At 43.2% G+C, this 26,272-nt stretch overlaps 4 protein-coding genes across 4 annotated transcripts; 1 reads left to right on the forward strand and 3 right to left on the reverse strand.

The window, feature by feature from the left end:
- Window positions 1-4,428: 4,428 nt before the first annotated feature.
- Window positions 4,429-5,116, reverse strand: LOC117896552 (enhancer of split malpha protein). Its single transcript, XM_034804938.1, has one exon. The coding sequence runs from the start codon at window positions 5,048-5,050 to the stop codon at window positions 4,622-4,624; it is 429 nt and encodes a 142-aa protein (XP_034660829.1). The 5' UTR covers window positions 5,051-5,116; the 3' UTR covers window positions 4,429-4,621.
- A 7,537-nt stretch (window positions 5,117-12,653) lies between these two features.
- Window positions 12,654-13,720, forward strand: LOC117896548 (enhancer of split mbeta protein). Its single transcript, XM_034804933.1, has one exon. It carries the CDS (start codon window positions 12,901-12,903, stop codon window positions 13,492-13,494), a length of 594 nt encoding a protein of 197 aa, XP_034660824.1. The 5' UTR covers window positions 12,654-12,900; the 3' UTR covers window positions 13,495-13,720.
- A 4,619-nt stretch (window positions 13,721-18,339) lies between these two features.
- LOC117896547 (enhancer of split mgamma protein) lies at window positions 18,340-19,141 on the reverse strand. Its single transcript, XM_034804932.1, has one exon. It carries the CDS (start codon window positions 19,039-19,041, stop codon window positions 18,415-18,417), a length of 627 nt encoding a protein of 208 aa, XP_034660823.1. The 5' UTR covers window positions 19,042-19,141; the 3' UTR covers window positions 18,340-18,414.
- Window positions 19,142-20,800: 1,659 nt separating this feature from the next.
- On the reverse strand, window positions 20,801-22,015 carry LOC117896549 (enhancer of split mdelta protein). The gene has a single exon (XM_034804934.1). The coding sequence runs from the start codon at window positions 21,717-21,719 to the stop codon at window positions 21,132-21,134; it is 588 nt and encodes a 195-aa protein (XP_034660825.1). The 5' UTR covers window positions 21,720-22,015; the 3' UTR covers window positions 20,801-21,131.
- Between the last annotated feature and the right edge of the window lie 4,257 nt (window positions 22,016-26,272).

Raw genomic sequence — 26,272 nt, forward strand, 5'->3', positions numbered from 1 at the left:
TTTCGACTGTCTGGCCGTCCATCCGCCTGTCCGTCCTGCTGAGCGCCTAGTTCTCACAGACCATAAGAGCTGGAGCAACAAAATTTTGCATCCAGACTGCTATACTTTAACACTGATACAAGTGTATTCTGAAATCTTCATATAAACTTGATTCAGTGTGAAATCACATGAGTCATCACAAAAAAATTGGTGACTATAGCTCGTATACAAATAGAATCTGAGAAACAGGCGTCAAACAAGACGGACAAACAAGGTGGACAGGCGGACAGACAGACATATGTACATAGCCGTATCGACACGGCTATTGATACATAATGAATTTACATGAGTACATATTTTTTTCTGGACGTTGATATTCAATGACTGCACCGTCAAGTGGCCCATGCGACACTAAGCCAAAGCCTGTTACGCGCGGAACCCAGCAGAACGCAGACTTCCTTCCGCCCAACCGACCGAGGGGCGCGACCGAGTCGGACGAACAAGCGAGATACAGAGTCTTCATGGTATAGGGGTCATCAAATTAATTTGGCTTTATTTACCATGGTAGAAATGTGTTCAGAAAACTTTAACTTGGGGTCTAGTTTAACACCAAGATTATCAACCAAAGTAATTCCCTCAAGAGAACTACCGCAGAGGGTGTAATATATTTGCACAACACCATGACTGAAAGTTTTTGAGATCAGATTGCAAGTGAGAGTGAAATGAAATGTCTTTATACTGGACACAGAGTTTAACATCATCCGCATACATACTTACATATGAAAATGCCGTTCGACCTTGGTAAACGAAATGGATACACACACCTGGGTAGCTTTCCTGGAAATAAGTTGTTTGATAAAATTGATCGGCGATTGCCTGATCATTGTTTGACGACATATTCAGAAACGATAGCGGGGATGGATGTGCGGACTTTTTACGCTTACTGTTTAAAAAGCTGTAAAACTGTTAAGGGTTAAGGTAAAACTGTTGTGTACATATGTATGTATGTATGTACATACATATATACTTTATGGGGTCGGAAATTGTTCCTTCTGTGGGACCACAAATACAATATAAATACCTATTTACTCTTCGAGTACCGGGGAGAGAAGTTCACACCTCCCTCTATGTTCATCTTTAGTTTCGCTTGAATTGAGAGTCACGTTGGGAGCGATAATCAATTTGGCAAATTTCCAAAAGTGATCTAATTGGGAGTAAATTCTTTTATTTCAATATTGCTAGCGGATTCTAAGAACTTCTACTCTACAACAAGGGTGAGATAGCTAAAGTCTTGGGAGTCGTGGTGAGGCCTAATCACCAGTTAATGGCGTTCACAAACTTGTTCCTGATCGCGGCGCCCTCAGCCAAGTGAGTGTTTTCCCAAAAGCCAGCCACGGCCTAGAGCTGGGCCCAGCCAAAAGCCCAGCAATAACAATGTTGCCCGGCTCGGTTCGACCCGGCCAATCAATGACCGCTAAGCGTATGCCCGTCACGCACGCGAAGGCCGCCACCAGCGCAAAGCATTGGTTGTGTCGCTAAGAATTGAGTACACAATCGTACACTAAACCCTATTTCAGAGACATCAGAGACAGGCACACAACCCATGCACTGGGTTCAAGACATCACGGCGCAGGATCAGGTTGGGGTTTTCGGTGTACTCTGTACAGGTATACCAATGAGCAATGGAATCGCTGAGTCTACATTGATAACCATCAGGCACCAAACTCCTCGCTATCATCATTATGAGCTTCATGAACAATGTCATCAACATTATAAACTGCATTCCACGGTGAGTTCATCTCCCTCTCTCTGTCTCTCTCCCAATTTCCATTTTTTCGTGCAGGCAAACGCTGCTTTGCATACGAAATTAATTATGTGCTGTCAAAGGCAATTTAACAGAAACTTATATTGCTACTTAATTTACGTCACGGCCCTGTTACCCTGTTACGTCCCTGTTACCCAGGGGAACATTAAGGAGTGTTGTATTTAGGGAGAAGGATGTAACAACACGATGTACTCGTAATAGTTTTAGCTCTAGAAAAAACACACAACATGTAAACCCTTTCATTGCTACCCTAAAAAACTTAGTATATACTGGGTATTTAGCACGTCGAGTCCGTACGCTCACCTCTCCTTAACTCGCTGCTGCTGATCTTTCGATACCCGGTACTCAAAGAGTAAATAGGGTATACTGTATTTGTGCACAAAAATGGATGTGTGTAACGCACAGAAGGAAACGTTTGCGATAAAGTATATGAATTCTTGATCAGTAACAAAAGCCGAGTCTATATCTGTCGGTCTGTCTGTCCGTCCGTCCGTCTTGTTTGTCGGCTACTTCTCAGAGACTATAAAAGCTAGAGCCACAAAATGTTGTCTCCAGACTGCTTCATGCTTACACTGAAATCAGTGTATTTCAAAAATGAGCAAAAATGAACAAACGGACAGACGGGCAGAAAGACAGACATAGACTCGGCTATTGATGCTGATCAAGAATATATATACTTTATGGGGTCGCAAACGTTTCCTTCTGTGCGTTACATACATTTACTTTGTGCACAAATACAATATACACTATTTATTCTTCGAGTACCGGGTATAACAACTAAGGTACATATGTACATATGTCTTACTGAGTACCGCGCAAAAAATTTGTGACGCGTAAGGGGCGTCTCGCACGTCCCTTCTCGTTTTTTTCTTCTTTTAGCCACTCCTTCATATGCTGCTGCTCTCACTCCTTCCCATGTTGTCGACATCATTTTGCATTTTCAGTGCAGGAAAAATGCGTTTGTGACTGATAGAAAGAGACAGGGTGTGAGAGAGAGAAAGAATAATATTGGAATGAGCTGCGCTACAGGTGTGGTAGAGCCTTATTTTTTGTGATTCTCTCTAGCAAAGGCGTTTATCACTTTAGCGGCAAACTGTTTTAATGCCCAATTTCGACGTCCGCCTTGAGACGCCTTGGCATGTGATGTATGTATGTACATATGTATGTGTGTATGTACATATGTGCTTTGGCTTTCTTGAGGTGTTGACGTCTACATGTTGCATTTTAATTTTAATTTCGGTTCTCTATTCTGCGTTCTTTGGTTCGTTCTTCAGGGCTTACCACTCCACATGCCTCGCCGGCACAGGCACCGTCACCGCCACATAAATAAGTTTTACAACAAGCAGCAACAAGCCCGTTGTCCGGTTGCCAGTAGCTGCGGTGAAGTTATGCGCACGATCTACATATGTATATATTTGGACGCACACTCAGCTGGCTATGGTGGCCTTAGCCATGGCGAATTGTAGCCCTACTGGCTTGCTGCACCGGCGGTCCCATCGCAAAAGATATAAAGTCGTCTGCCACTCTCTAACTCTCCAGTGGCCTCGTGTCTTATACATACTTCAGTTCGATTTGTGTTGACCCACATTAAAAGAAAACTTGATGAGCAGAAAATCAAGTATACGCAGGAAATATCTTAGAAATTGTCATTTGATCTTCGTTGACCTACATTTGTAATGGAATAATTTTACTTGCATATTAATGGGATTAGTTTTTAGAGGTGTAAACATCTTTGCGAAAATTCTGGATTTTCTTAGCTTGAATTTTCTGGGATTTAAAATACATTTAGACCATTTATATAAGAGTAAAAGGTACTCGAAAGTAGAAGTACATTTGTAACGCACAGACTGAAACGTTTCGGACTCCATAAAGTATACATATTATTGATCAGCATCAATAGCCGAGTCGATAGAGGCTGTCTGCCCATCCGCCTGTCCGTCCTGCTGAGCGCCTAGTTCTCAGAGGCCATAAGAGCTACAGCAACCAAATTTTGCCTCTACTTTGCCTTTTACTATACTTTCACTTTTATACAAGTGCATTTTAAAATTCCGCCCCCACAAATAGAGATATCCACAGATCAGATCCCCGAATAAGGATGATATTGAATCATTATTATAGCCAGAATGGCACACTCTGAGTCTGTCGGAGGGCGGTGAGCATCACCGGAGGGCGTGTAGGTGTGAGAAGTGATGTAGATGACCGATGTAGAAAAAATGTAAAATATAAAATTGGAAAAAAAACATAAATGTACTGACTGAGAACCAGGTATGAAAGATGTGACGAGTAAAAACGCTTCTAACAACATTCGTATTGTATTACCACAAACAAATTTATCTAAAATTAAATATGAAAGTGTTTTAATATGACACATTATACAAAACTTTATAGCATACATACATACATATGTACATATGTATGTTTGTAGTTCTTATCAGACACTCAACTTGGAAAACAATCTGGAAGCAAGACGTGTTCATTCGAATGGAATGCCAATAAAAATATTATATTCAAAGAAGATCCACCGCTGAAACCCAATTATATCCCATTCCCAAAAAATATAAGAAATACATTTTAATTTGTGTTTGATTTTTTGTTTGCTTTGTATTTTGTTTAAGATTATTTTGTAAAGCTCTTGTTTTCTATCACAATATCTTATGATCTAATGGAAGCGCTGGATCGCCGAATTGAGATTGATTTTCCTGCTGAGTTCGATGCGTGGAGGAGTTCCAGCCACTGATACTGATATCACAATGTTGTACTCGTTTTAAAGCTGATAATTGATAGTTCGAAGGATCACCCTTGAAGCTGGCCTGATGCTTAAGCCTGTGCCCAACGATCCTGGAACTGCATGGAATAGCAGAAGGCTGGCTCAACGCTGGCAACAGGCTGCAGGTTGGTGGTCCAGAAGAATGTACCAGCCTGGGTGCGTGCAAAGCGTACGGGAACATAGATGTCCTCCTCCTCCGTCTCCTCATCGATTATCTTGATCTCCTGAGAGTGGTGTGCCATTTGAGCGAGTTTCTCATTGGCGGAATTCTCATCGATTTCAGCATAGTACGCCTCCTCTACTTGGGCATTGCGTAGATTCTCATTCGACTCGAGGGACTCCAGCGAATGGTGGTGCTGGTGGCGATACTTCTGCTGTTGCTTCTTGAAGATGGTCTTCAGGACATTCTTGATGCTGTAGCTGGTCTTCATTTTGTTACTGTTTTTGGCAGCAGGTACGACAACTATTTGTTGGCACATTTTTTCGAAAAGATTTTTAGTTTTATGTGTGTTGCTCGAAGCGCTGACGTTGTCAGAATGATTTCCAAAACGGCAGTGGAACGACTTTTATAGCCGGCTCGGTGCTAGCGCTGGAAATGCATTTCCTGTGCGCTCACAGCGAGATACCAAACTCGAAGGGAAACAGCCAGAGAGACAGAGAGAGAGGGAGAACGAACCCCTCCGACAGACACGCGTACGTGGTACGCACCAGAAACAACAACCACAGCACATGCAGGCAGCCCGAGGAACGAACAACGCAAACAGAGCAACGGAGTGGCCCCCCACCACGATTCCGACTACGACTTCGACCCTACCACGGTTCAAGCGTATCGTACCTCACCCTCATTGAAGCGACGAAGACAGCAGATAATCGGGTGGGGAGAGAGATAGAGAGCGAGAGCGAGAGTGAGAGTGAGCGCGATCCGAGAACCTGAAATACGATGCTAGCTAAGAGCATAAAGGAGCAAGAGTAGCAGCAGCAGCAGGAGTAACAGTTGAAGAAGGTTCAGCAGGAGCAGGTAGTCGGCCACAAGCCTGCAGCTCTGTGGAGGAAGTCTTGTGGGCTAGAGAGAGGGGGAGAAAAACAGAAAGAGAGCGACTGCAGCAAAGGAAAGGAAACAAACCCCTACAACAAAACTGCAACTGCCCGAAGGAACGAAGACTCCTCAGAGTGTGAGAAACAATTTTATGTCGGCCTCAAATTTTTTAGGAAACGTATTCAAGTGCCCTCAAGGAATCCCAAAAGTAAGCAGAGCAAAAAACCACATACACAGACACACACACACGCACACACACATGGACAAAGGGCAGGTGTTCCTTCGTAAAATTTCTCACGACCGAAGGAAGCCTAAGGATCAACGACGGGAATCTCGCATGGCAAAAGGAGTTGCAAATTGTATTCCTAATGGGCAATCAACATAAAGACTAAGAAGGGGACCCATACTCCGGCTCTCGATTCTGGACTGTTCGTGTCTGAGTTCGAGAACGGGACCCCAAGACCATTCCCACGCATTCCCACGCATTCCCACACATTTTTGTCCTGGTTCTGGTTACCATCGACTGAAAGGAATGGTAAAACGGGGGGTTGAAGTCTTCTATTTGTATAGGCATCTCGAATCACTTGTTTTCGTATTTTGATTTTCAACTTTCCCACAGGGCTGTCTAAATCCACCACCACCATCGAACACCTAACACCACTAAATCATCGATGCAATAAAAGACGGGGATTTGCCACTTGTCTTCGATTTCACTTCCTCCCTTGGAGTGCGAAAGGGATCGACTGAAATGAGGCACACAGTTTTACCGTATAGATATTTTAATTAATTTATTTTGTTTCGGTCCGATTGTGCTGAATCTTTGGGATCTTTGTGCTGAGAGACCATACTTTGAGATACATTTTAATGACTCGATAGGAGTGGAGGAGTTGGCTCTTCTTTATGGTTGGAATCTTCTTCATAGTAGGGACTTTTTTATGGTATTTTACTTACATATCTGTGCGCGGCTAATGGCTGGAACAGATTGGGACCCCCGTCAAGAGTAGCTGGCAATGTTGAAAATGTTTGAAATCAGCATCTAAAGTGCTTGAGGCAAAGGAGAGGCTCTGCTTTGCTCAGCTTATCAAAAGTTTTGCGGGGGTCTCCTGTCAAGGGGACATTAAAAGTTTACACTTTGAAGGGTTATGATGCATCTACGTTCGGCTGAAATGCTGTTGTTCCTGCTGCTGATGGTAACATGATATATGTATGTATGTATGTATGTATGTATATGTACATATGTACATATACATGGCATGTATGTGCATACATATGTACATATGTATATCTATGGGCTGCTAATGGGAGTGAAACTGGGACTGGCACTTGGAACTGCAGTAGGAGGTGTGTCGGGCCTTTTACACATGTGATCTCCGTACAGAGAGGGGAATGGAGTGGAGTATATGTATATATGTACATATGTCGGCATCCCAGCAGCAGCAGCCCCACAGTCTCGCTTTGGCGGAAGACAAACTGGTTTTTGGTTTCTTCGGTTTTTTTATCTTTACATACACATACATATGTACATCTGTACATACACCACAAAGGATGCCAAAGCCAGATTGGATACACATACTGGCATGGCATGCACTCTCCACATACTTATAGCTCGGGTATGACGAACAAATGTGTAAAACGTCAAAAACAAGATCTAAAAAAAGCAACAAAAAAGAGTTGAAAAAAAACAAAAGCGTCAACCGCATCCCAAATATCGACCAGCAGCAGCGCACTATGTGGAATTTGACCACTTTTTCTAGACAAAAGCCACTTTTAGTACCTAAAATAATATATTTTTAACCGCAATATACTATGTACATATACGAAAAACCTTGATCTTCAAAGTTAGTCCAAAATTTAAAGGAGCTTACCACTGTTAAGTTAGTAGCTTTTTATCAGGGCTGTGCTAGCGTGATGCAAGCTCTGTTAATACTTACGAAAATGATTTCTTACACTTTAAAACTAAACAGTTTAAGTTCAATTTTTACTACGCAGTCTTTGACCAGAGAAAATGGTCCCTATAGTTTGCGTAATCGTTAGACGTTTAACATGTTTACATTTACAACAAAAATGTGTCTTTGAAGAGGCTTAAAAGTGTCTGACAGGACCAGGAAGCATTCTTAAAGTATATTGTAGGGAATTCAATTCTTGTTTAAATGTAAGTCACCTTTTCTTAATAGTCTTTGCGTCTTCGTATATATTTTAATTTTCCAGATATTTCCTATGGTTTGAAATTTCGGAGTAGTTTGCATGGTGAAATTCAGTGACCAAGTAAATTGTAGAAGAGGATGCCAATTTTCATTGCGTTTATTTGTAAAATATCATGGAAAGCTTGGAAATAATTAAAGAACGAGAAGGGACGTGTGGGACGCTTCTTACGCGTCACAACTTTTATAGCCGGTACTCAGTAAAACATCTGTACCTTAGCGGTTTTTATCAAATTATCATTTTTTTTTTCATCTGTCATCTACATCTACAACACTTGTCACGACAACACGTATTACATTCTCTCATTCACACTCTCTGCAGTGAGCGGCCTCTGCCTCTGCAGTGCCTCTGCAGACTGTAGGGGAGGGGGGCGAGCTAAAGGAGCGTGTTGGCGTGATAAATGATGTAGATGTATGTAGATGTTGATGAAAGATGTAGAACAAATTTTAAATATAAAATTTAAAATTTGAAAAATCCCGTTAAGGTACAGTTGTTATACTGAGTACCGGGTATAAAAGTTGTGACGCGTAAGAAGCGTCTCACACGTCCCTTTTCGTTTTTGAATGTGACAGTGTGATATCACATGAGTCTGCACACACAATTTGGTGACTCTAGCTCTTATGGTCTCTGAGAACGAGGCTTCAACAAGACGGACGGACAGACAGACATGACAAAGTATAGCATTGCTTAACAAATTCCCATTATTTTTTGTTTGATTAAATTTAAAAAAAAATTCTATTTTTAACCGAAGAGAAGGCGTTGCCACTCCCATTTCTTCTCACCAATATGAACTAATATAAAAAAACTAAAGAAACCAAAGAATATTTTGATTTGGAAGTTATTAATTTTCGTCACAAAAAGTGGTAAAATTCCCCATAGTGCAGCGGTGGCAACAGGCCAGACTCAGAGACAGAGACTCGATCCCCGAGCCCCAGTCCAAGTCCCCAGTCCCAGCCCAAGCCCCAACCAATCTTTTCAAGTTGATCCCCATCAAGATATTATTTGACAGCAATGAAACGACTGGCACGAGTTTGTTTCCCACGGTCCGGAGCTGTCTCTGTGTGTATAGGTGTGTGCCTCATGCTGGTGTGCGCTGGTGTGTGGGTTTGCGGGGGGGATCACTGACTGGCTGGGAGTGAGGACTGTTGCTCGGACTGGGGACTGTGGCTGCTTGATTTTCGCGTCGCAATAAAGTTGAAAGCGCACTGTTGGATATAAATTAATTCAACAACACGCTACAGTTGTGTTTGTGTGTGTGTGCATCTCTTTGGGTCTCTGAGCTTTGCACGCTCTCGTGCTGCTGCTCCACCAGTTGATGTCTTTGCCCCTCCTATCTGTATGGAGGTGATCGGGGGCTCCAAATGTTGGTAGCTGCCGTCTCGGCGGGAGCACTGAAATTCGCGCGTGCGTATGCCATCGATAAAAAAAATTGTTCAACAGAAAAGCAACAAAAAAAGGAATACATATGTACATACATATGTACATATGTATGTACATAAAATGAGAAATAATAAAGCGAGAGAATGAGGTCTTTGCTGGGTAGTGGATGATTAAGTGTATAAATTCCATATGGTCTTGAACGACATCAGGATATGCGCTACACATTCAAAATCGAAATCTCTTGCGAAATGTGACGATGATGATGAGCCTTGATTCATGGAACCTGTCCAACTTTTACTTCGAATAAATTAAGGGTACATTTAATATGACCATATGTATGTACATATGTATCTATTTATGTACATATGTACATACATATGTATGTATGTATGTACTTATATGTGTCGCCTACCAATTAGGGTACGTAGCAGAAAATTAAAATCTATTGTTACTTTTAAATTAGTCCATTAAGGGCACGTGCTGCTCGGACAACTTCGGTAATTTGAGCATTGGTATTAATGATGACAAGATATGGCAGGGATTTTAAGTCATTTCAGTTGTGGATAACTTACTTAATTTTTCTACAGATTGAAATTTTTTTGTTAACTTTTTTTTTTTTTTTTTTTTATATTTAATCGCCACAGCGAAATTGGTTGGTCGCAGAGATGAGTCCGCATTGACCAGATACTTCAGTTTTGTGTTGAATATTATAAAAAGTTACTGAAAATTTTGAACTCAAAAAAGAGTTGTTTGCCGAACGAACACTAGAATTAGAATCTGACTTTTTGTTTTTAAACATATAAAATAGATCACCAAATTACGGAGTCATTACAATTCCCATTAACAACCCTCAATAAAACAATGCCATAACCCTGCACACTCCCTGCTGTAGACACTTTCCAACACTGTTCCTCAGATCATAGCCCAATTAGCCATTTCCGGAGCATTCAGTAAGGAGAAATAGGCCATTTCATGGTACCACAGCAGCTGATAAAACTATTCGGTTAACTGATTGTGCATGGCCTGCTTAAATGAGCCCGAGCTCGTGTCATTTTTAGATGAATACGGAACAAGGCAACGTTACAGCGTCATCATCGTGGGCACTTCTAATTAAATGTAAATCTGAGCTGAGCTGAGATGAGATGAGATGAGATGAGCTTTTACTTTTCGATGTGTAAGAGATGCTGAGAGAGAGATAGCGGATAAATCACAGTACCTGTCTTGAGGCTAGCGCTATAAAAAGATACATATGTGCTAAATACATACATACATATGTATGTACATACATACATACAGTGGCTCTCACCTTAAATGAACCAAAACCTTTTTTAAACTTCAAAGTCGTATAACTTCTGAACCGTTTAACTCACCACTGAAAATGAAACTTCAAACCAAAACCAACTTCATTTATTTTTAAACAATTTTTTAAAACACTATTCACAATAAAAACCAAAGTAAGTGCCTAATTTCATCTCTCAGCTTATTTGATCCAGATTCTAAAACCCATTTTTTGTTGTTTCAATTTTACTTTTCGCCTAGAAACTCATATGTTTTAAGTTCCCCACGTCAATGGCTGCAGCGTTCAGGTTCGTTATTAAGAGTCATTAAAAATCCTGTATTTGTTTTTGTCAGCGCAAATGTGTCAATTATTCCAAAATCTCGCCCAAAAAAATTACTTTGGGTTTTAGCCGTAAATTACCGTATCCAAAAATCGAAATAAATCGGAATTTACTCGGAACTCGACCATTTTAAATTGCCTAAACTTAATGATTCCGTCTGCTCTATATCCTAACTTATAATTCCACTTACAATTATTGGCTAATGTTGGACCAGAACATTAAAAAACGTGAAAATGTTCCTAAAAATGGGGGTGGGGAACGCTATAAGTCACAGTAAAATTGGTCGAATCGATACAAAAATTGTTCAATATTGCTATAAACAGTAGTAGGAACTTAAAACATATGAATTTCTAGGCGAATAGTAAAAAGGAAACAACAAAAAATGGGTTTTGGAATCTGGTTCAAATAAGCTGAGAGATGAAATTAGGCACTTACTTTGGTTTAATTGTGAATGGTGTTTTAAAAATTTGTTTAAAAATAAATGAAGTTGGTTTTGTTGAAGATTAAGTTTTTATCTTTCGGCATACATTTCATTTTCAGTGGTGAGTTAAACGGTTCAGAAGTTATACGACTTTGAAGTTTGAAAAAGGTTTTGGTTCATTTCAGGTGAGAGCCACTGTATGTACATATATGTATATGTATGTATGGTTGTACATACATATGTATGTACATATGCATGTGTATGGATAACACACACATAAAACAGCGCTAACATTTGTGACGTGCCAAATGCCTGAAACACCCTACGAGCCGTAACATTTAAAGCGTGTGCTAACAACAACCACAGGCAACAACAAAAATCTAAAACAACCAAAGAACGTCGATCGATTGTAACTGACTTTCGCGCACACGTCGTTGCCGACCAGGCGATCGTCCCCAGTCGGAGCTCAGCGTCGAGTCGGGTCCCAAAGTCAAGATGGTAATTGTCTACAAATAGAAGCGAGCGACAACCCAAGAGCTCAAGAGCAGAGTCCCAGAGCTGAGGCGCAGACCAGACCAGACCGATGGCGAATACCCATAGCCAGAGCCAAACCGACAATCAAGAAAAATCATGTAAACGAAAAGCGTAATGCTCGTCCCACGAAACCCACGACTACCACGATCCAATCAATGATCCATAAAGCGTTAAATAAAATAACACAACCACCGACCCGACCAAAGACCAGAGACGACCACAACCAACAAAAATGCGCCTCTGATCTGCGCCCGATGACGATTCCACAATTATCAGCGTGCCATAAGCTACTGCAAAAGGGTGAAGTGAAGGCACATGGCAAAGAGAAAAGGCGATCAAGACAGAGAGAGAGAGACGACAGCCAAGTCAGAGACCCACAGACCGAAGCACAGGCTGAACCGGCCATACAAATGAATTGAAATGCAAACATCTTGTTATGGATGGAAGGCATGTGCTCGCTTGGCTGCCGAGTCGCGTCTCGAGTCTCGCGTCGCATCGCATCGGATCGACTTGGAAGCGGGATCTACGCGAGCCAGCAGCAGCAGCTCTTAAGGCGGACGGACAAACGGACAGACAGGGATTGTACAAAACCCCAAGCATGCACAATCAGAAGAAGTCAGGCCAGCCGTCGTCATCGCCGTCGTGGAAATCGGCTGCGAAACTGTTTCCCACGGTATAACAATCACACACACACGTACCACTTACAATGATAAAGAGACTGATGGTAAAGAGACAGAGGGGCAAAGAAGGCAAGCGCGAGAGGAGGGCGCAGCCGCAGCTCAAGTCATTTTATTGCCCTCACACACACACACACACAGCAAAAAGCAAAAAAAAACAGAAGCCACCACCATCGCCACCGCACCGCACCGCTGGCGAGCAAGCAGCAGCAGGCCGCGCACGAGGCAAAAAGAGTATCTCGCTCGCACTCGCAGCAGGTACCGAGCACAGCCGAGCCTATATAAAGCCGAGCCCTCGCTGCCAGCTGAATCATTCAAAGCTTCGGATCCGTTGCGTGCGCACAGATCGCACAGACCCCTAACAGACCCAAACCGAATCCAAGTGGAACGCTATTTTCTGTGGATTACGCGAGTTGTATTCATTTATTAAACGTAAAAAAAACAGTGAATACTCGTCACCATGGTGCTGGAGATGGAAATGTCGAAAACGTATCAGTACCGCAAGGTGATGAAGCCCATGTTGGAGCGCAAGCGACGGGCGCGCATCAACAAGTGTTTGGACGAGCTTAAAGACATTATGGTGGAGTGCCTGACCCAGGAGGGGGAGCACATTACGCGACTGGAGAAGGCCGACATTCTCGAGCTGACCGTCGAGCACATGAAGAAGCTGCGTGCCCATAAGCAACTAAGCTTGAGCAGTAGCAGCGGCACCGCCGCTGACTCCAAGCTAAGCATCGCCGAGAGCTTCCGTGCCGGCTATGTGCATGCCGCAAACGAGGTGTCCAAGACTTTGGCTGCTGTGCCTGGCGTCACCGTCGATCTCGGCACTCAGCTGATGAGTCATCTGGGGCATCGCCTCAACTATCTGCAAGTTGTGGTGCCTACACTGCCCATTGGCATGGGTGTGCCGCTCCAGACTCCAGTCTCGGGTGTGGATGAAGCCGCTCTGGTCACGCCACCACCATCGGAATGCGGTAGCCTGGAGAGCGGCACCTGTAGCCCAGCGCCCAGCGAGGCCAGCTCCACCTCTGGTCCCATGTGGCGTCCCTGGTGAAAGCACTGAAGCTTCATTCTGGATTCTCCTTTAAGAGGAAGGCTACATTAACTCTACTCAACCCAACCGAGCGCCAGCTTTGCGGAGAGGTCATTGGTAGTTCTGCGCTGGAATGGAACCGCGCAGCCAATATGTTCCTGCTCAGACGCCGCTGCCCGAATGAGCCCTATAAGCGGGCTACGGCACATCGGGCATCGCCCTAATCATTGCGACAATTTTGTTGCAATTGAAATTGATACAAAATAAAAATTGAAATCTGCTTACAAAACTATTGTCTTCTTCCCTTTTACTGAGTGTGATTCAATTTCACAATTTTCCCGCAGTCATCAGCGAAGCCTTTCCAAAGGCGTTGGAACGCAAAAACAAAACAAAAAATCAAGAAAGAAACCAGAAACCAAATACTTCGAGATAAACTCCATGGCAGGCCGAATCACAAAGACCGACCGCAGCCGGAAGTCGCTAAATATTTTCCCACACTCGGGCCAGCCATTGTCCGTCCTCCAGCAGACTCGTCGTCTGCGTTTGCCTTTGCGTCTGGCCTCTGGCTCTGCCTCTCTGGGTCTCCGGTTGGCCTCATTATGGCCCGATCCGCTTCACTCAGCAGTGGTCTGAAAGGGGGCACGGATCGGAACAGATGGCGATTCACGCCGGCGCTGTCTCTGTGGCAATTAAATAATACAAATAAAGCGAAAAGTCAGTTCTAGGAAACGTCATTTATTATGAGAGGCTCTGGCTCGTAGTGTGATAGTGTGAGAACCGTGGCTCGCCTGTCAATGCCTTACCCCTAAAACCCCGCATTGAACTGTGGTCTGCCATTGTGGTTCGACTTTGACAGCTTTAACTGCGCTTGACCGCTTGGCACATGCGCCGGGGCCGGTCGATGGACAGACAGTTGGACGGGACAGTTCAGTCAGACATTGCAAATTAAGCTCGCGACCGCGACCGTCTCGGCACTTAAAAATTCACTGTGTATGTGTGTGTGTGTGGGTCTACCTCGTGCCATAGTATGTGTGTGAACTAGGTTTGATTACGGAACTTCAGTTGCAACGCTTTTGTCTGGTGGACAACTATGATGATGACTACTTACCCGACCCGACCCGGCTCAAGTCTGGTACGGGGACGGTACCGACCGTTCAAGCCGTTCGCTGATTGCTGTTAATCTTCAAAAAATGTGATTAGTCACGTAACTTTTTTGGCATGGAAACCAAGTCATCGAGCACCAATGTGGCTCTGTTTTTGTTATTTTTGGCAGCTTTTTTTTACCAAAACGGCTATTTATGGGCTTCAACCGGTAGTTGGGGCCTGAGTTGTACATATGTATGTATGTACATACATACATACATGATCTACTTTGTGATGGAATGGTAATCGAAAAGTTAGCTCTCAGATAGAGCGACGACAGTTGAAGGTATTTATAGACCTTAAATTCTACCATTAGGGTGGTTGAAATCAGTCTCCTAGTGATCATTATCTGGATGTGAACTATCTTCTTTGGTGATCTATCACCACTGACACCGATCACGCCCTCTAAGCCTAAGCTTTGAGTTTGGAGATCCATTGAAAGTAAAGATTTACCTAAAACATTTGATCGTAATTGGAATTACTCGGAATTGCCATAATTACATATATAGCAATTTTAACAGTTATGAGCCAATTAAAATCTAAATTACATACATATATCATCCATAAGAAGGATCATCTGTGATATGCTTTAAAAGTCAAAGTACTAGCACCCCTGGAAAAAATCTGTAGCAAAAAAGTACAGTGCGGCAGCTCACACACATCATACATATGTACATATGTGCATCTCGTGATCTCTGTGTGGCAGTAGTCATCCCTAGCCCACCCCACACCAAAATTCACTATGGGTCCGGCCACCTATTTCAGTAATAATACACACGCCCCAAAAGTTAATGCAGCCATATTAAAGTAAGCGCAAGACCACCACTTAATGCAGGAGAGGAGCGATGGAAAACGGCCTGGCATGGGCATGAGAATCGGAGTCGAGTCTGAGGATGCTGCCAACCATTCGTGCCGCAAAACCCAGCCTCACACACACACAGACAGATAGAAAGAGAGAGGGAGAAAGGGAGACAGCGACTATCAAAAACTGGTGGGCAGCTTGTCCAGTGGCAGCCAGAGCGTGTGCCATTGTAGTGTAACAACATCCCATATTAAAGATATTACAGAGTCAATAGCACACCATATAAGTATGGTTATGGTGGCTCTCCTCTCCAAACTCCCCACGCCCATGCACATTTCCAATCCCATTCTTATACTCTCAACTCAACTCCCGAGACCATCTCTAGAAGCATCCCGGGAACCCATCTCACTCGCTCTCGCTCTTTTTTTTTGGTCATAAACCAACTAAATTGAGTTCGTTCAACAAAACCGCGACGCATGCGCCGGACCGCGGGCCACCTCCTAACCGAAAACCGAACCTCCTAAACCCCTTTTGTCGACATCACACTGCGCGCTCTTAACGATCGTGTGTCCACAGTTTTTACAATGTTGGCCAATGCACAGCAACCGTTTGCGACTGTTGCTGGGACTGAGCCTGAGACTCTCCGCACGCTTACCGCACGCTGCTTTTCTCTTTCATGTCGATCGCTGGCTAGGCTCGGGCCAGCCTCGAACTCCGGCGCAGGCGCAGGCGCGCAGCTTGGTCTCCTTCCTGCCACTCTTCTACCATCGGACGTCGTCGTTCGGTCGTGATCTTGCCGGTAAGTGGTCTTGTATCTTGAATTCGTAAAAATACTCGTACACACACCGGACCCGTAGTGAATTGGGGTGTGGGGTGACTACTGCCACACAGATGCAGTCTCTCTCCCTCTCTTACACACATACACATACATATAAAAGGGCAGGTGTGTCGATCGTGTGAGAACCACGTTCCAAACCATTTTCTCACGATCTTCGCTTCTGATATTTCTTTTTGTTTTGTTTTTGTATTTGGCTCCGGTTTCCTCCAACCAAGACTGTGACTGGGCCCTTCAATTCATTTGCGTGTGTGTGCGAGCGACCCTTCTCCACCTCCGGGCACACCGTCTTGGTTGTCGTCCTTTGTCTCTGCCTCTGCCTCTGGAGTGATTCGTATGCAGTTTGTGTATTGTAGTTTTTAATGACTTGGGCTTGCGTTCGAGATGCGATCGGGGTTTGGGTTACGATACTTCGCCGCCATTCGTTCATCATTCAGCGGCTTTACCTATAAGATTAAGTATCTTTTGTGTTGCCTGCCTCTGCCTCGCTGCTTGCATTTCCTTTTAGCATTTTGGGTGCCATTCCTGCTATATGTCAATATAGCAATATTTTTATTTTTTTTATTTTCCGTTGTCGTACGTATCTGGGTCTCTTGTGGCTCCTCTTTTTGCCTTTGTGATGGGCACTGATCGCACTAAAAATGAGTAAGAATAGCGTAGCGTCAAGGACAACATGTGACCTCAAAACGGGAAGCTAGCAAATGTAGTTGGTACTGTATCAGAGATTGTCTTATGGAGATCTACTTTAAAAGATCGTTCATCAATGCGTAAGAAACTCCGTAAACTTGCAAATTGAAAGGCTTATGCTTCACCTAATTGAATACATTCCTTGTTTTAATAAATGTACACATATTTATAGTACGATTAATCTCTCTAGACTTAAATAGTTTCTGTTAATTAAAACATCCTTTAGAGTCACAGAACCAAGATTTAATCAAATGAACAAATTTTGTTTTGGGGGGCGGGTCGAAATTTTGAAAATAATTGTAACAGTGTGATATCACATGAGTCTTCACACAAAATTTGGTGACTCTAGTCCTTATGGTCTCTGAAAACGAGACGTCAAACAAGAGGAAGGACGGACAGACGGACACACAGACATGGCTATACCGACTCGGCTATTGATGCTGATCAAATAAACGTTATGGGGTCAGAAACGATTCCATATACTTACGTGTTACGTTAACTATTTACTATTCGAGTACCGGGTATAAAAAGAAACTTTAGCTCGATTCCCAGATCAATACTAAAAGGTGATATCCTGTGCTGGTGCTCCATCTTAAAGATGCCCTAGGGCAAGACACACTCATTTGTCGGTAGTCGTATAGCCGTGGCCGTAGCTCTCCTTGACCCTCCGACTGAAGATAAAGAAGAAACAACATTAGGATTGGGCTCTGTAATGAATGATGACTCGGTCCCTTTTTTCGGGTTCTTTGTTGCCCCTACTGCTATTGGGTTCCTTTGCTGTTCTTTGCTGCCGCTGCCCCTTTTGTGTTTTTTGCTGCCCTTTGACTCGATTAGACACGCCGCGTGTAAGTCTCTAATTTTTTGGTTGTTACCTTTGCTTATTGTGGGCACACGTGTTCAAGGGGCAACTGTGACTGCTGCTGCAGTTCTTTCCCTCGTTATCGGCCCTGCTTCTGCTTAATTTTCGTGTTGTTGTTTCGTTTTTCTTTTGTCTCGGATCTTCTCTGTGTCCAGCCGGATACGAGGCAGCAATCACAGCTTTGAGGCAACATTCACAGCAGCTTGGTGTGGAAAAGTAGTATTTCCGCCACAGATCGCAGTCGGAGCGCAAAATGATCGAGAATTGTTTATTTGGCGGACGTTTTGGAGTGCGTAACCAATTGGCTGAAGAACAATTTTGCATGTCTTAAAAGGCGTAATGGTATGAAAAAGAGCCGTATTCTTTAAATTTTAGATTACTATTATTATTTTTATTATTATTATTTGTCTATAATATTTATCACTTGAACTGTGTGTCCCAACTAAAGCTTTTTTTGTTTGTTTGTTCTTAAAAAATAAGTGGTGGGAGAGTCAATGGAACGGGGCGCCATCCGGCATCCATTGACCAGGAAGACTTTTACTTTCTAAATCGTTCTTTGCATTCTCTTTCTCCTCTCTCTCTCTCTCTCTCTCTTTCTTTCATAGTTCCTGTGTGCTACCACGGACGCCAGACATTTTCCTCATCCTCGGTGTCCAATTCCATTTTGGAGGAGCAAGTGGTGAGTAGGGAGCCACTGCTAAGACGTTCGCTGCTGGCCACACTGGAGTTGGGGCTGCAGGCAAAGCTGGACACGGGAGAGATAGGCACGGAGTAGGCATCCTGACTGGCAATCTGCACGGAGAGAGGCGCGGTGATGGGCATCGCCTCCATGACAGCGGGTTGCAGTTGATTGAGTCGCTGTCCCAGATGTGTCATCAGTTGGGTGCCCAGGCTGACATTCATGCCGGGCAGATGCGACAGTGAGCGGGATACCTCGTTCACGGCATGGATGTAGCCAGAGCGAAAGCCCTCAGCCGGGCTGAGACTCTCATCACCGCTGGCTCGCTTGTGCTGGCGTTTCTGTTTCATCTTCTGTAGGTGGGTGACTGTTAGCTCCAGGATGTCGGCCTTTTCCAAGCGTGTGACGTGTTCGCCTTCCGACTCGAGAGTGGCTACCATTAGATCCTTTAATTCATCCAGGCACTTGTTGATGCGCGCTCGACGCTTGCGCTCCAGCATGGGCTTCATCACCTTTCGGTACTGATAGGTTTTTGACATTTCCGATATTTGTGTTGACGACATTTTTAAGTGGTTTTCTGTGTTTCAGTCCCTACTTTGAGTGGTGTGTTGTTCTTTTGAGCTGTGGCTGCTCCGACGGCTACAGACGTTGTGTGCTGTCTTACAGCGTTGGCCCTTGGTTTTATAGCTGCCCTGAAACAACCCCCATGGAACCAAGGATCGGTTCGGTTCGGGCCCCTGTGCTGGCATTTCGTGTCATGGTGCAGAGCGGGACGGGGCGAAGAGCGAAGCGTGTGCTGGCATGAGGGTTGGTCGCCCTTCCGCTTCTTCTAGACACTGCTTCTTATTGTTTGTACGATTTCTTATTGTTGCTGGGGTCTGGCTTGGGCTTGGGCACCCTTATCAACGTTTAAGGGAGCAGGATCGCTGCAAGGATCGTTTCGCATTGTGTGTGTGTCTGTGTGTGTGCCTTGGTACCGTGGGAAACACTTTCCAGCGCAGTTTCTCACACCAATATGCTCTCTCGATTCGCTCGCTTCGCTCACCTGCCCTGAACGAGCAACGGAGCATGAGCCATGGGTTTGGTCCTGGATGGATATGGGCTCGGACAGCGACTCGGAGCATGGGAATTTGCGGGCAGGAACAGCTGCCGTTCCGTTTCTAGATTTGTGTGTTATGATTTGACTACAAAAAAGTCGAAGCGAGCATAAGGATATTGAACTGCTTGCTTTATGCCCTCTCATTTAGGTTTCTCGAGGTTCCCACGGCTACGCCAGGGATATAGGGAGGCGGGACACAGGGATGAGGATGGGACGGTGCGATTCGTCGACAACTTCCTGTTTACCGTGGGCATTCCACCTTTTGGATCGTAGTCGTGCCCGGCCGAGTCTGGCATCCTGCACTTGTTGGTCGGCTGCTATGGTCCCTATGCCGATCCTGTGGGAACATTGCTCGTGTGCGTCGAGTGTTCGACTTTCGCGTTCCATTCTGCTTGCTCCTTGCCCGAACCTTGATCTCTGCTGTGGCTCTGCCACTGACTCTCTTCTGTTCCTGTTAATAGGGTCTAAGCCAAGCGATGCTGCTCCTGGGGCGCTGCTTGCGTGCGGCTCGCGGTGGACACACTTTCGGGTATAAGTTGTTCGCGTTCCAGGACTTTTGTAATTGATTGTATTGCCACACACTGAATTGCTCGTGGCACCAAGGAGTGGGGATTGAAGGGGAACACTTTAATTTTGGGTGGATTCTTTCGATTCTCTTGGGTGATAAAAGTTTCACTTTAAGTGATGAAAAGGGATAAGACAATTATCATGGAATGGTGATTACATCCATTTTTTAAACGAGCTGAAAGTATATTTTGTAATAGTTATTAATTTAAATATAACTTCAGAATCAGAGTACTTAAGACAGAGATATGTACATTTTGTATACATAAATTCTGTTAATTAGGTTGTAGTCTTTGGCAAATCGGATTGCAGAAAATAAACAAAAAAGATATCATAAAACTCGGTTCACCTATTTTTGGTGTCCGTTCGGTAAAATATTTTTTTTTTCTAATATTCCAAGTAGATGAAGTAGATGGTCAATGCGACCATCCAATTTCGCGGTAACGATTAAATAAAACAAAAAATGCTGTTCAAAATCTGCTCAAAAAGAGGTAAAACTGAAATAGGACCCAGTGGTTTCAATCCTTTATAGAAAACTCTGGAGACTGTTGCTTCTTTTGAAGCGTACCAACGCTTTTTTCAATTCATATATTTATTAAAGTTTTGGATTATTATAAATATTTTAAAGCATATGGAAATTGTTAGGTATACAAACAAATGTATTTCTTAAATAAAACTAGGTGGAAGATCAATAGGGAAGCTCTTTTGCTCGGTGCTAGTAAAATAAGGAATAACTATTGGTAAGTGTGTTTCTCTAAATCTATGGGAGATCAAATACAATATACGAACTTAGAAACTATCACAGGAACATCACATCATATCATTATTATTAGCTGCTTATTGTAGGTACAAATTCTGAGGCAAATGTTTACACTAAACCTTGGAAAACTTTGATCGTTGCTGAATATCTTTATGGTCTACGAACTAAACCCACAGCAGTAATGTTCTCAATGTTGATTGGTTAAGTTAAGGAGTAGGTTCACCCCTGGTTCACCACGGCCGCCAGACATCCTCGCCATTGGGGTTGTCATTGTCGTCATCCTGAAGGGGTGGTGCGATGGGTCGCTCTTCGTGCTGATGCTGCTCCAATTTGCGTTCCGAGAGATTGACGTGCTCCTCGCTGAGTTCGGGCGTGTTCCGTTCCTCCTTCAGGTCCTTTAGCTGATGTCCCAGCTGCTTCAATAGGCTTGTGCCGAACTTGAGATCCAGACCAGGCACGGTGGAGAATATGTGCGAGACCTCGTAGGCGGCTTGCGTATAGCCCGCGCGGAATTTGTCAAAGTTGTCCTGGGCTGAGCATGAGGAGGAAGAAGACGGACTGCAAGCTGGACTGGAGGCTGGACTGGCCAATCGCAGCTGCTGCTGCGTCTTCAAATAGTTCACCGTCAGCTCCAGTATGTCGGCCTTCTCCAGCTTGCTGACCTGATCCCCATGCGCGTCCATCGTATCGACAATAAGTTCTTTCAGCTCGTCCAAGTACAGGTTCATGCGGGCCCGTCGCTTGCGCTCCAGCAACGGTTTGGTCACCTTGCGGTAGTGCTGCGTCTTGGTCATAAATCTCTGACCCTGCACTGCCATTGTTTTATGTCTTTATTATAATTTTTACTTAAAGTTGGCAAATGCGAATGATCTGCGGAACTTGCTGATGCTATTATTAAGGCTTCTGCTTCTGTTGCTGCTGCTCTGCACTGCACGGTAGTCACTTGAGAAATGATCTTGCCGTAAGGTAAGCTGATCCTTTTTGTAGCTGCAACAACGTCGTCGGTGCAATACACTTGCAAAATCCTCCCTTAACTGCTACCTCGCACAAGCGACAATCGCAACGAAGCAGTAATCGGGTAAGAGACCGAGCATCGGCGTCGGAGTCAGTGGCAGCGTTGTCTGTGTGGCACTGTGCTCTGCTCTCTGCATGTGTCAAGATATTTTTGTGTGCAACATTGAACACAACAAAAAACAACCAATCGTATCGAGCGGAAGCCGTTTCCTTTTTTCTTGCTACAGTGCCAGAAGATTACTGATGCATATTTTACTCTTTGAAATAGTATACAAAAAAACAATTTATTATACCATGTACTCGAACAGTAAATAGGGTATATTGTATTCGTGGGGAAAAGTGGATTTGTCTAACGCACAAGAGGAAACCTTTCCGACCCCATAAAGTATAAATGTATGTATGTATGTATGTACATTTGTACATATGTATGTATATTCTTGATCAGCATCAATAGCCGAGTCGTTATAGTCTGTCTGACCGTCCGTCAGTTCGTCCGTCTTGTTGAACGCCTGGATATCAGATATTATAAAACCCAGAGCCACCAAATTTTGAATCCAGATGGCTGGGATATCACGCTGTATCCACAAGTTTGAGAAAAACGAAAATTTAAGATGCCATTCCGTAGGGAACGACCATATCAGATCACCGAATCGAGATCAGATTAGATCATCATTTGCAGTTGCTAAACCCACCCCGTCTAGCAGCTTTTTTTCACATTCTCTCATTCCACACTCTGCATCATGCAGTGTGCGTCACTTTGGGATAATGGTGAGCTAAAAGGGCGTGTTGGTGGGAGAAGTGATGTAGATGTATATGACCGATGTAGAAAAAATGTAAAATGTAAAATTCGAAACAAATCACTAAGAGACAGATACATACATACATACAGTAAGCACACATATTATTCGTACACCACCATCACCCTAGTTTGAACACCTATAACTTGGCGTACGGTCAACGTAAACAGGAAAAGTTAATTTTGTATCAAAGATCAACATATCTACTATATGTTTATGAAAAAAGTTTCTAATTTTCCTTTATGGTATCCTTATAAAAATTAACTTAAGCAAAAAAGACCTATTTTTTCGCACATAAATTATTCGTACAGCCGTCCGATTCCTTAAGTAAAATTAAAATATTAAAGGTAAAATGAACAATGAAAATTTTTGTTTGCTATATTTAGCCTTAATGATAACTAAAAGCCCTAGAAACAATCTTTCCCCCAAGCTATTGATGCCCCATGAATTAATAGTGACCCCCTCCACAAGCAGTACCGGTTGCAATAGCTCCCTCGATGAAATGTTGGGCTTCCGTATTCTTTTTTACCAATTTTGCCACGCAGGCTTCATGAAACTTAAGTTTACTAACCGTAGTGAAAGTTTGAGCTAGTTGCAGTTTTAAATGAGCCAGATTTGATCCAAAAAAGATTAGATTTTGTGTAATTTTTTGGAATGGGTCAAGTTTAACTTCGAATTATGACCAAACGGAATGACACATGGATGCCAATTGTCACTCAAAATAAAGTTTAATACACCCATTATCATATTTCCATTAAACAAGACCATTCGTAAAGCTCCAATTAAGAAAACAACACAGGTGAAACAATAGGCACCCTCCAATGACCAATACGATTTTTTTCAAGAAATGTTAAATTAATTTTCCGGAAGACTTTTGAAGAAACCCATGGCCAGATTCATTTCTAGAGAATGAGAATGACTAGAGAGTCCATCTAAGACAGATTTTTGATTGGTTGGCCTTGCGAAAGTTCATTTAGCCCATGATGAGAAAATGGTGGTCCCTGCTGTATGGCATTTCGGAGGGTGCCTAGTGTTTCACCTGTGTTGTTTTCTTAACTGGAGCTTTACGAATGGTCTTGTTTAATGGAAATATGATAAAGGGTGTATTAAACTTTATTTTGAGTGACAATTGGCATCCACTATGGGTCACTATTAATTCATGGGGCATCAATAGCTTGGGGGAAAGATTGTTTCTAGGGCTTTTAGTTATCATTAAGGCTAAATATAGCAAACAAAAATTTTCATTGTTCATTTTACCTTTAATATTTTAATTTTACTTAAGGAATCGGACGGCTGTACGAATAATTTATGTGCGAAAAAATAGGTCTTTTTTGCTTAAGTTAATTTTTATAAGGATACCATAAAGGAAAATTAGAAACTTTTTTCATAAACATATAGTAGATATGTTGATCTTTGATACAAAATTAACTTTTCCTGTTTACGTTGACCGTACGCCAAGTTATAGGTGTTCAAACTAGGGTGATGGTGGTGTACGAATAATATGTGTGCTTACTGTACATACAATACTGACTGAGTACCGGGTATAAAAGTTGTGACGCGTAAGAAGCGTCTCACAAACGTTCCTACTCGTTTTTCTCTCGAAATAGAGAATAAATGTAGAGAAAAAATAAAATAAACACATTTCCCTCCTAAAATTACCCACCTTCAATTGCTTCAAACTTTTTTCAAGTGTGTTGACAAGGGCCCAATAACACGTTCTTTTAATCTTTACCCGGGCGATGTGTTCACTCTCTTTTGGTGCTGATGGTTGCCACCATGAAGAAACTATATAAGGAGGTGCCGTCGGCACAATGGCTCTACTATCTACCCTGTTTGCAAGTGCGAGTGAAAGGGCTCTGCGCTGTAAGGGTGAGAGAAACGACAATGGAGTTTGTTGATTAACCCTATGATGGCATAGGTTAAAGTTACCCCTTACAAGAAAGAGAGTTTAAGTTATTTTTTTTTTATATTTGATTTTTCAATAAGCTACTACTTGAAAGTAGTCGTTTTTTTGGCTTTTTAGTAGTTTTTTTTAGCGTAGGATCTTCAATTTAAAAAAAATTCACGTTTTATTGACAAAAATCGAAAAGTTATTTTCAGCGCGCATATGCTTCACATGGAAAGTTAATAGGGTTAAAAAAAAATCGAAAAAATTTGTCCGCACACAACCTTTCGCATGAACAAGCGAGCACGCACTGAGCAATTATAGGCCGAGCAAACCCGAAAGCCGACCCGACGGCACCTCCTTATATAATTACTTCATGGTCTTGACCAAATTGGGAAAAACAAGACAGACCGGCGGGACAAGCTTGAGGACTTTTTTTATCCGAACCTAAATAAAAAGTGAGTCCAGTCCGAAGGGAAAGAATCCCACATTCAATGTTTTAAAAAACCCATAGAGGAGAAGTTGAACCGGTACATATATGGGCCAACATTTCCATCCCCCGGCCCACGGAACCCTGGTCACACCCCTGCCCGGCGCGAGCCCGCAAAAGCGCCACCAACAGATAATTAAAATAAATACACCTCAAATACATGCACACATAATTAACATATGTATATCTATATATTAAATTTAATATTTAATTTTTTTTTCCGTCCCCATATATGTATATTTATTCACCGTATTAATGTAACATCAGTGTAGATTTTGTATTTATATTTATTTTATTATTTATATTTCCTTTTTGTAATCTTATTTACTTCCACCCAATAATATAAGAGCAGGCGGGAATAGGCGGACGCGCCACCAGAATTTAGTGTAGGGATGTATAGTTAAGTATGTATTAAGTTTTTGAGTCCAATATTATATCGTTTGAAATTAAGTGCTAGTTGTGTTTAGTATGTGTGTGTGGGAGGGGACCACAACGGCGAGATGGAGAAAGGCCGCTGTACTTGGAAAGGAGATTTGTAGTTGTTCTATGTCGGAGAGATGATTGTCCGATAATACGAGAGCACGACTGGACAAGAGTCCCTATTGGGTAATGACCCCAGTATTCAAGAAATATGACGAGCATCTGAAGGAACTCCAGGACGAGGACAGTGCCAAAACTAAGACAAACACGGCATTGAAGGCTCCAGCTGCAGCTGCAGCTATGCCCAAGATTCCGAGCACCCCAGCAGCAACACCAGTCGCCGATACAGCAACGTTTTCCTTTGGCAAACCTGCCACTCCTGCTTCGTCTACGAAAACACCTCCCTCCACATTAGGCATGATGTGCTTCTCGCCAAAGCCCTTGGGGGAGAGTAAAACTGAGGATGTCTCCAAGCCAGGCTTCTTTAGCCTTGGGTCTAAGGATAATTCTAGCAGCAATGCAGAACCGCCGCCGTGCCACTGAAAACAAATGGCTTCAGCTTTAGCTTCAAGAGTTGCGGCGATGACAAACCTGGAGGTAGCTCCTCGCTATTTGCGGGATTCGGCAGCTCCGCTGGAGCGGCTGGAGGAGATGCCAAGCCTTCGACCAGCTTCTCATTTACCCCTGGAGCCACACCGTTCTCCTTTAGCATGTAACGGACACGGAAGCTGTCGTCTCGTCAGCACTCTTTGTCTACTAAGGGTT

Source organism: Drosophila subobscura, chromosome O (assembly GCF_008121235.1).
Source record: "Drosophila subobscura isolate 14011-0131.10 chromosome O, UCBerk_Dsub_1.0, whole genome shotgun sequence".
Taxonomy (NCBI): domain Eukaryota; kingdom Metazoa; phylum Arthropoda; class Insecta; order Diptera; family Drosophilidae; genus Drosophila; species Drosophila subobscura.

Excerpts from the sequence above, each read along its gene's own strand:
- LOC117896552 (XM_034804938.1), bottom strand. The coding sequence starts at position 5,050 with ATGTGCCAACAAATAGTTGTCGTACCTGCTGCCAAAAACAGTAACAAA.
- LOC117896548 (XM_034804933.1), top strand. The coding sequence starts at position 12,901 with ATGGTGCTGGAGATGGAAATGTCGAAAACGTATCAGTACCGCAAGGTG.
- LOC117896547 (XM_034804932.1), bottom strand. The coding sequence starts at position 19,041 with ATGTCGTCAACACAAATATCGGAAATGTCAAAAACCTATCAGTACCGA.
- LOC117896549 (XM_034804934.1), bottom strand. The coding sequence starts at position 21,719 with ATGGCAGTGCAGGGTCAGAGATTTATGACCAAGACGCAGCACTACCGC.